Here is a 10,749-nt window from a genome sequence, read left to right on the forward strand (position 1 = left end):
TTTATTTCTTCTTTTTGTTCCTTATTAATATGAAGAATGACAAAAACATTTACCTCTCTAGCAATCTAACACTGCTTTCACAGCAGGCATCACCTCCTAACAGAAGGGTTACTCCTGCCTTTGTTCTTAAATATCTCTCGTCACAGAGGGGCCTCTTTCATTTTTAAATACGTAACCAATTTGCTATGCCTCTGAAAATATGCTTTGGGAATTTGAAGGCTAACAAAGCTATAGAACACTTTCAATGGGAATTATTAGAATACCAGCAAGATATAATCAAAGATTTCGATTAGTGATCTAATCTAAATTAGGTACAAATACACAAATATATCAGTTGAAAAGACACTATCACTTGTGCGGTCTAAAATCAACATTCCTTCAGTGACAGAGATAATGGAATGGAAAGCATGTTTATTAGGTCTGGTGATTAGAAAGCCAAGGGAGGTGATTTTATATTTTACACTGCAATTCAAAAGGAGAAAACTAGTGTAATTGATAGGATATCATTAAAATATCAAGAAAGGAAGTGATGTGGTCAAGTAGGTGGTAAATATGTTAGATTCAACATATTTCTGGTGACTAAGAGATAGGCAAAAAGAAAACAAGTGATGTTTACAAAGACTACATTGCATAATCCTTCTTAGATAAAAAGAACTGCATGTTGTAAGACTGACAATTCCTCTGCTGGAGATGTCCTCCAAAATACGGGTAGATCCTAGTGCTGTGGTCTTGGTTATTTGTCCTTTTTCATCTTAGGAATAATTGCTTCATATGCTCTGCTAAAGCAATGATGAGGAACTATTTCCTTTCCAATTAAATATTATTGAACAGAAGAAAAATAATTAAGAGTCATGGTAGAAGGCAACATAATTTAAATTTTTGTAGATTTGATTTTGTTTTAAAGAGATTTTCTAAGATTTTAAAGAGATTTTAAAGAGATTTTTTTATATTCTACTCCCCCCCCTTTTATGAGGCTAAGTGCTTATTAAACAACCTTCTCATGGAAGTTTTACTTCTTAGTTGCGAAGAGTATAAATCACAGGATTCAACAAAAGATCACTGTGTGCAAGAGAGAAACCACCTTGTCATCTGGGACGGCTCTGAAGGGGTGATGTAGATAAAGATGCCAGGTCCAAGCATGAGAAAGATAACAATGATGGGGTGGTGCTGTGGACATGGCCTTGTTCTTCACCTCAAAGGAGGACCCACGGACATGGCAATGTATGCGCTCCCCACCATCTTCCATTCTAAACATTTGGTCTACAAAATAAAAGTGTGTAATTTTCTCTTCAGTACTAATCGTTTTCTCTCAAATGGCACCCTTCTTGAAATTTACCAAATCTGAACCACTCATTAATTACTTCCCATTTCCTCATATATGTTTTTTGCACATAAGTGTACCTAATAAAATGAGATGATTTCCCTTTTTTTAAGGAAAGTAAATCTCATTGGTATCATTCTAATGAAATTAATATATTCAACAAATTTTCCAAAAATTGAGTGTAATGTCTGTCAGCATATTGATTAAAGCTCGTAAACTATTTAAGCATAAATTAACAAGTTTTACATACACTGGAAGAACATGATCATATATTTAATTGATACTGATGCTGATGATGGATACATAAAGCAGTAAGCCAATTTGCAGATCTTCAGCCAGGAAAATCCCTCATCAATAAAATGGGACAGTTAGAGTAAATTACCTCTAAATTCCCTTAAAATGCAAGTATTCAAAGCAAATGTTAGAAATATCCTTGGTTTGGAATCATTTTATCTGATTCTAATGCCTTGGCTCAGCAATTCATTAACTGTATGACCCTGGGAAAGTCACTTAATTTTCACAAGTCTGAGTTTTCATTAATCAAATAGAATAATGTGTGTTGACTCTTTCTACTTAATAGGGGTGATAGATGAGGATCCAATGAGGTGATGATGGTAACAGTAAGTAACTCGTTCAAGTATGTTTAAACTAAAGCTAAACCTGAAAAAATTTCGATGTTAAGAGGTAGCTCTATTAGACATTTCTCCAAAGAAGACATACAGATGGCAAGCAGACAGATGAAAAGATGCTCAACATCACTAACCATCAGGGAAATGAAAATAAAAACTTCAATGAGATATCACCTTACACCTGTCATGGTTATTATCAATAAATCAACAAACAAGTATTGGTGAGGATGTGGGGAAAAGAGAACCCTCGTGCACTGGTAGTGGGATTGCAAATTGGTGCAGCCACTATGCAAAACAGTGTGGAGTTTCCTCAAAAAATTAAAAATGGAACTACGTTATGACTCAGAATTTTCACTTCTGGGTATTTATCTGAAGAAATCCAAAACACTAATTTGAGAAGATATATACGAGGGCAGCCCTATGTTCATTGTAGCATTATTGACAATAGCCAAGATATAGAAGCAACCTAATTATCTACTATAGACGAATGGATAAAGAAGTGGTACATATATACGCATATAATGGTATATACTCAGCCATAAAAAAAAATGAAATCTTGCCTTTTTTTTCCTACTTTACTATTTTTTTCTTTTTTTTATTAGTTTCAGGTGCACAAGACAAAGTAATACTTAGATGTTTATCATTTATATCCCTCACACTGTGTGAACCCCCTCCCTCATCCACTACCCCTCTGACATCGCACAGAGCCATTACATTTCCTCTGTCTCTATTCCTAATGCTGTACTCGGCTTCTTGTAAGTATATATATACATATATATATATATATATATATATATATATATATATATATACATATATAAAATTATAGTTGGCATTCGTTATTGTTCAACTTCAGCTTCAGGTGTACAGTGCAGTGATCAGGCATCTACATCATCCTTGAGGTGGTCTCCCAAATGGGACAAGGGAAATCTTGCCTTTTGCAACAACATGGATGGACCTAGAAGGTATTATACTAAGTGAAATAAGTCAGAGAAAGACAAATATCATGTGATTTAACTTATATGTCGAATCTCAAAAACCAAAATAAGTGAACAAACAAAACAGACAGAAACTCATAGATACAGAGAACGAATGGACACGGTTGCCAGATGGGAGGGGCATTGAGGGGATGAGTGAAAAACGTGAAAGGGATTAAGTACAAATTGTCAGTTAAAAAAATAGTCATGGGGATGTAAAGTTACAGCATAGGGAATATAGTCAATAATATTGTAATAACTATGTATAGTGTTAGATGGGTACTAGTCTTATAGAGTGACCACTTTGTAAAGTATATAAATGTCTAGTCACAATGCTGTACACCTGAAACTAATGTAGTATTGTGTGTCAACTGTAGTTGAAAAATAAATTTAATAAATGAATAAATAAATAAATAAATATTGAATGGACACATTTCCCTCTAGATCCTATGTCAATATCTTTAGGGTAAACCCTGGGTAATGTTAGCTGCATAAATCTGAGCAATTAATAGAGAGAAGAAATTGTGGAGTTGCATTAAAGCCTTGATATAAAATTGCCAGTGCAGTCAGTTGCTTGCATATCAAGTTTCCTCGGTTACAAAACTTCCTCTCTAACTTTCAAAGTCTATATTGATGAATAATAGAACCATAAGCAACAGAAGAAACTCAAACATGTTGAGTATGGCCGCAATATTATAAAATCTGTTAAGTTTTTTTCCGGAGCCTTTAGCCTGCCCTTTGTGCACCTTTTCCCCTTTAACATGTACTTTATAAGAAAAACAAAATGTATCTGTCATTTGTATGCTCCTTGGTTTTAACACCAGACATCAATTCTCTGAAGGCTATTAATAATTTTACTTAATTATGATAACAAAATGAAAGTTTTTGTGCACCATTGTGGGAGAGTAGAGTGTGCCACTCCACTATATTTAGACCAGAGCCTCTGGCTATTCCTACTGAAACTCTGACCTCTATTCCATTGCATTCCAAGACAGCAAATGAACCAGTAGAAAAGTGGCAATATTTTTTTCTACTTTGTTCTCTTTGCTTCTTATGAATATATACCCCCCCCACACCGGAAAGTGGAGTCTCCAGAGGTTATGTAACTCTCAGAAAGTAGCCATCCTTTCATCCTGATGAAACATGAACTGACCATTTTTTCATTGTTCACAAATATTTGTTCTCACATGGGGGACTTTAGATCTTGAAATCTCCTCTAACTATGATGCAATGGAGAAAGTGCTTTGGAGATTTGAGAATACCACAAACCTCCTGAATATTTCCAAAGGGAGTTATTAGAATGCCAACTAAGTTAGGCAAGGGAAAATGCCAGAATTGTGTAAGGGATAAATGTGCCACACTGTGTTAATTCTGAATTCTAACACAAAAACCCTACCAGTGAATGAGATAATAGAACCCTATTTAAAAGCATATTTATTGGTCAAAAGTAAATAGAAGGTTAAGAAAAAGTTTATTTATATCTTGTAATAAAATAGAGGGAAAAATATGTAGCTAAATGATAAGGGAATATATATATATGTATATATATGAAAGGAATATATACATATCTAAAGCAGGGCCAGGATGCGGGTGAGGCAAGTGAGGTACTTATCTCAAACGCAAAATTTACCAGGGTGCTAAAAATCTTAATAAACATAAATAATATTTTAATGCAATATTTTTTCAGATGAAAGTTAATATAAAAATTATGAACAAAATATCAGATTTTTAAAATAAAGACATCAACATGACAGATGTTTCCTTTTGCCTCAGATTCCAATATGGCTCAGCATGACACTATTAATGATCTTGACTTTATTTAAAATTTGGTGTTTATTTTGTTCATCATGGCTTTTTAAAATTTTAAAATTAACATCATTAATTTTAAAATTAATTATTAAAAGATTTTAAATTAATTATTAATTTTAAAATTAATATTATTTAATCTCTATTGCTAAATTTTTTGGTCAGTCCCTTAAATTTTGCACTCAAGGCAAGTGCCATACTCACCACTCTAGCTTCACTATCGTTCTGGCCTTGACAGCATGTGGCCAGAAAGCAGTCAGTAATGCATATGTACCTTTCAGCATATTGCTGGTGATGAAGACATATACACAGAGAATAAAAATAATGCTCATGAACAACTTCAAGGTATAATTCTTCTTAGATAAAATGGAATATTAAAAAATACTCAACTATTCCAAAAGAAGGAAGGAAAGAGAGTGCAAAGGAACAAAGAAGAAATGGGACAAATAGAAAACAAATACCAATTGTGGACACAAACTCACATATGAACAGTTATGCAAAATGTAAATGTACCAAACATGCCAGTTAAAAGAGATTTTCAGGTTGTATAAAAAAGCAAGATCTAAGTATATACTGCTTAAAAGATATCAGTTTTTAAATATAAAGGCACAGTTTAAGGGTGGAAAGTGATATACCATGTGTGATGGTTAATTTTATGTGTCAACTTAACTGGCCATACTCTTGAGTAAGATCTCAAGATTTTACTTGACTTCTAGTGTGTCTGTGAGAGTGTAGGTATAAGACTAGTATTTGAATCGGTGCACTCAATAAAGTACATTGCCCTTCCCAATGTGGGTGGCATCATCCAATCTATTAAGGGCCTGTAAAGGGCAGAGGAAGGAGGAATTTGCCCCTTCTTCCTTGGTTCACTGATTGAGCTGGAACATTTCATCTCATTCTTCTCTGGCCCTTGAACTGGAATTTATGCCATCAGCTCCCGTGATTCTCAGGCCTTTAAATTGCAACCACATATAAAAACAACAACAACATCAAGTTGGATTTAACTGTTCTGATCCATAATTAACTTTTTATTTTAATAATCTTCAATAGAAAAACAAAAAGTTCTTCATCTTTGTTTTAGCTGAGTAGAGTAAGAGTGAATAAACAACAAGTACCAAGCTCATGATACATCTTTTCACGTCCTAGTTAGGTCACTTTCCTTTGAGGAAATGGTTTGCCCTACACCAAACGGTTATTTTCTCTTTAAAGGCTGTTTCGCTAAACCTCCTTCTATTCTTTTTTGTGGATACTCTAGTGATTACAATACTCATCTTTAACTTACCACAGTCAATTTAAATTATTATTCAAGTATACTTCATGAAGTATGTTAAATATTTTACAAAAATATAAATTTTTATCCTCCTTTAAGTCCTTTGTGCTATTGTTGTTATCTATTTATCTTCTACGTAAGTTATAAGCCAAATAGTACTTTAGTTTTTATTTAAGCAGTTAATTACCTTCTAAAGTAAATAAGAAAATATAAAAATAGAGTTTTTCCATATTTACACACATTTTTTTTCCTATTCGATTAGAACCTGTTACACCATGGTCTGATTTGTATATTTACTGCTTGGAGTTTCCTGGATATGCGGGTTAATGATTTTATGAAATTTGGGAAATTCTTGGCAGTTTTATCTTTAGCATTTTTGTCCCATTCTCTTTATACTCTTCTTCTGGAATCCCAGTTAAATATATATTTAACTATTTGATATTGCCCCAAAGTGTCTTAAAACTACTCATGTTTTTAAATTTTTTTCTCTCTGTCCTTTACTTTGAATTGTTTCAAATAAGCTATCTTCAAAATCATTAGTCATTTTATTTCCAGTGTCCAAAATGCTGTTTAGCTCATCCAAGAAACTTCTTTTGATTTCAAATATTGTTCTTTTTAGTTCTAGCATATCTATTTATATTTAGGGTTTGCATTTCTCTCCTAAAATCCTCATCTCCTTATCCATTTATCCTGTGAAATATATTTATAATAGTTTTCTAAAGTCCTTGTATCACAATTCCATCATATGGTTAATCTGATAATTCCATCATATATTTCAACTGATAGTTTGTCTATCAATATTTTTCTATTAATTATGAGATATTCTTCCCTGTCTTATTTTCTTGGCATAACTTCCAGTTTTTTAAATGACATTCTTAACACTCTATGAAAAATTTAGTGGAGGATGAAGAATTATATTTAATTTGATTTTGCTTAGTTTTTCAGAGAGTTAAACCCTTTTTCTCCGTCCAGAAATTAAAATAAGGATCTAACCATTCAAATTTCTTCAAAGGTCTAGTTGAACTGGGGCTTGGAATCATCTTTAATTGTATTGAATTTAGCTCAGATTAGTTTTACCTCCCACATCTGCCAAGTGCCACCAAAGAAATGATATCTTTGATCTTGTTGGTATTTGCAGCTGGGAGGTGTTTGTGCCACATTTCAGGCAGTTTTGTTTCCCTTAGGATTCAACTCTGTAGATACCAACATCCAACCACTACAATAATGTCTGAGAATGTGAAAATTCCCTCTGATTTTCCTTTCTTACTCCACTGCCCCTTTTCTGAGCACATTATTGATATGGGTGTCAGTGGGGGTAGAGGAGAATTTTATAACAGTGAGCTATTTATTTTTGTGTTTGGAGCCTCTTTTAGATTCTAATCTGCCTACATCTCATGTGTGATTAAAAGTTCAGCTTGGTTTTGCTTTCATCCCTACAAAATAGCTCAATCTATGGCAGATCACCCCTCCATCTGCCTAGATCTAGTCTAGATATTTGCCCACAGATAGATTTCTGCTCAACTATACAGGACTGTCTCTCTCTGGAGTTCAATATGGTAAGTCTTCCTTGTTTTATCCACTCTTTGATAGCCTCATAGAAAAGTAAAATTTTTATTTTGTGCTTTTCTTATTGGTGATAATATATGAGCAACATTCTTCTACAAACTAACCAGAATAGATGGTCTTTATTCTCATGGTTGGTTTTTGAGAATAAAGTTATTTTGATGTTTATAATATTTTCCATTTTTTCTTTGGTTATTGACTAATATTTCAATGGCCCATATTTCCTTCTGAGTATGTATCTATTTCATATTCACTTATTAACATTCTTTATGTATTAAGTGAATTAACATTTTGTCATTTATATCAATTTCTTAGTTAACAGCCTTTTATTTTCATTTTTAGGCATGGATACTCCCCTGTACTATCCTGTGGTAGGAAGGGAACACTCAATTCAATTTCCATGCAATCCTCTACAATTGTGCAGAAAATAATCTGTACATTCATGTGTGGGGTGCATTTTTCATCACTCTTTTAATTTTGTCTACACATATAATTTATAACACGTCAAATGTAACTATTTTTCTATTTTTATGTTATACTTCACTGACTTTTTCATCTCCAAGATCATAAAACTATTATCCTGTATTTTATTGCTGTTTTTGATATTGTTTTGTTTTCCAAAGAAACTGTGAACATATAAACATGTTCTTCTAGGACCTTTTTTTTCGTCTATAGTTCATATCAAATATGCTCATGTAAAACTAAAGTTTACAAAAAAACTAATTGGAGAGAAAGGCAATAACGTAAAAGGCATATCATTCTCCAGAGCTCAGGCCATGGCTAAGTGATGGGTTCCTTCAGTCGGGAGCTGGTAACATGGCTTCTCGTATTCCCAGTCTCCCGATTGTTGCAGGGACAGATAACTGGGCAGGTTAATTTTATTGACAATTATGTGGGAGGTTTTTTGCAATTTGTCAGGAAGCCCAGCATAGAGAATGGTTTTCTACCCCTTAAAAGACTACAAGTATGTAATTACCTGCATTGAACTGCATTATATTAAAAATAACCAGTGATTTATGCAATCTCCAACAAATTTGTAGTACCAATTAACTATCACTGTCATAATCAGAGTGAAATCAACTGAGGGCAAGGTTTAATGTCCAGGGAAAGTATGTAAAAACCCATTCGTAATAATCATGAAGCTCTGAAAAAACTCAAGTAAAATAATTTCATGACATTTTTCCATAAAATCAATTATCTTCCTTTCTTATCTCTACCAAATTTTTGAGGGAAAAAAATGAGAAAATATATACAGAGGGTGCCAAAAAGAATGTATACACATTTTTAAAAAGGAAAAAACTATTAAGATTGTAATATTCAATATGTACCATAACAAAAGATGAATACAAGTCACGTTTCACTTTTGCAATTAAAAGAAGTGCTCAAAGTAGTTACCATCAGCGTCCAGACACTTCTGATTACGGCGAACTACTGATTGAGCAACGTTGATCAAAGTGTCCACTTGTATAGATTTTTTGGCACCCCCAGTATGTGTATATAGAGACTTTTTCAAAAATATTTATGCAGTGTAACACTTGACTCTCAATGATGTTTTGCAGCTTATTTATCTCTGCCCAGAATCTTGATGATGATGCCTGAAGCTATAGAAGAAAAACTGTGAATGATTGACTCTCTTGCCTAAAATATTAAGAGGAACGCTTACTGCAATTAGAATAGAATAAAACTCTTATTTCAGCCTAAAAGACTTTAGTAATTTGAGCCTAACAGTCAGTTAAAATTTAACCCGTAAATCTCTCACACTTACTCATTATACATCAACCACTCGTGTTTTATATTCTTTAAACATACCAAATTTATTCTCTCATTGTACATAACTCTGCCTCATTGTTTACAATAATACCTGACAAATGGGAGGCATTCAAGTAAAAACAATATTTGTTAAATGTGTAGTTTGCAGCCAAATTCCCCCTTCTTGGCTTATAAAAATACATTCAGCAGAACACATGCCGACTCAATAACCTCTTCATAGAAGATTTCACTTCCTGATTGCGAAGGGTGTAAATCACAGGATTCATCAGTGGAAGGATGACTGTGTGAAAAAAGGAAACCACCTTGTCAGCTGGGAAGGTCTTGAAGGGGCGAGTGTAGATGAAGATGGCAGGTCCAAACATGAGAAGTATAATAATGACATGAGTGGTGCATGTGGAGAGAGCCTTGTTCTTGCCCTCAGAGGAGGACCCACGTACACGGCAGACGATGACTGAATAGGAGGCCAGAAGCCCCAGGAAGCACAGGAGGGTGAGCAGGCCACTGTTGAAGACCATCAGAAGCTCCACCACAAAGGTGTCTGTGCAGGCCAGCTTGATGACCTGCGGCACATCACAGAAGAAGTTTTCCAGCTGGTTTGGGCCACAGAAGGGCAAGCGGAGGATGAGGGCTACCTGGATAATGGAGTGGATAAAACCCCCAAGCCACAGAGCCAACAGCAGGGCATAGCAGGCTCTAGGGTTCATGACAGTTGAATAGTATAAAGGACGACATATGGCGATGTAGCGGTCAAAGGCCATCACAACAAGGAGTAACCCCTCCCCTCCTCCAAGGAAGTGCAAGAAAAAGAGCTGAGTGATGCAGTCTCTATAGGAGATCACTTTTTTCTCAGAGAGGAAGTCCACCAGCATCCTGGGAGCCACAATGAAGGAGTAGGATGCATCCAGGAAGGCCAGGTTGCCCAGAAAGAAGTAGAGGGGGGCTGTGAGGCCAGGGTCTAATTTGATGGTGACAATCATGAGGAAATTTCCAGGGAGGATAGTGAGGTAGAAAAGTAAGACTAGCACAAAGACCAGGAGCTGAATATTTTGAGATTGGGTCAGACCAAGGAGGATGAATTCCTTCACCACTGTGCTATTTTCTATCTCCATCTCCTCTGCCTACAGAACATCAAGGAGTAGAGAGTTTATTTCTGTCTCTGCCATCTAGATCATAGTTCTTCTCTAAGTAAAAGCAGTGTACGCCCTATCTATGTTATACCCTCACTCTCCCACACCTTAAATCTTTTCTGCCTTTATTTTTCTACATTATATAACTGTCAAACACCCTGGTCTTGAAGCCACATTCTTTTTCTGCTTCAGTCCTGTGCTTCTATTTAACTGTTCTCTCATGTGTGAATCTGGAATGCCCCTGCCCTGGATTTATGATTTGCATTAGGCATATGAACATTTTTCT

General features: G+C 34.7%; 1 protein-coding gene across 1 annotated transcript; it reads right to left on the reverse strand.

Moving 5' to 3' along the window:
- Positions 1-9,518: 9,518 nt before the first annotated feature.
- On the reverse strand, positions 9,519-10,457 carry LOC117023928 (olfactory receptor 4N2-like). Its single transcript, XM_033109171.1, has one exon. The coding sequence runs from the start codon at positions 10,443-10,445 to the stop codon at positions 9,519-9,521; it is 927 nt and encodes a 308-aa protein (XP_032965062.1). The 5' UTR covers positions 10,446-10,457.
- Between the last annotated feature and the right edge of the window lie 292 nt (positions 10,458-10,749).

This window comes from Rhinolophus ferrumequinum, chromosome 6 (assembly GCF_004115265.2).
Source record: "Rhinolophus ferrumequinum isolate MPI-CBG mRhiFer1 chromosome 6, mRhiFer1_v1.p, whole genome shotgun sequence".
NCBI lineage: Eukaryota > Metazoa > Chordata > Mammalia > Chiroptera > Rhinolophidae > Rhinolophus > Rhinolophus ferrumequinum.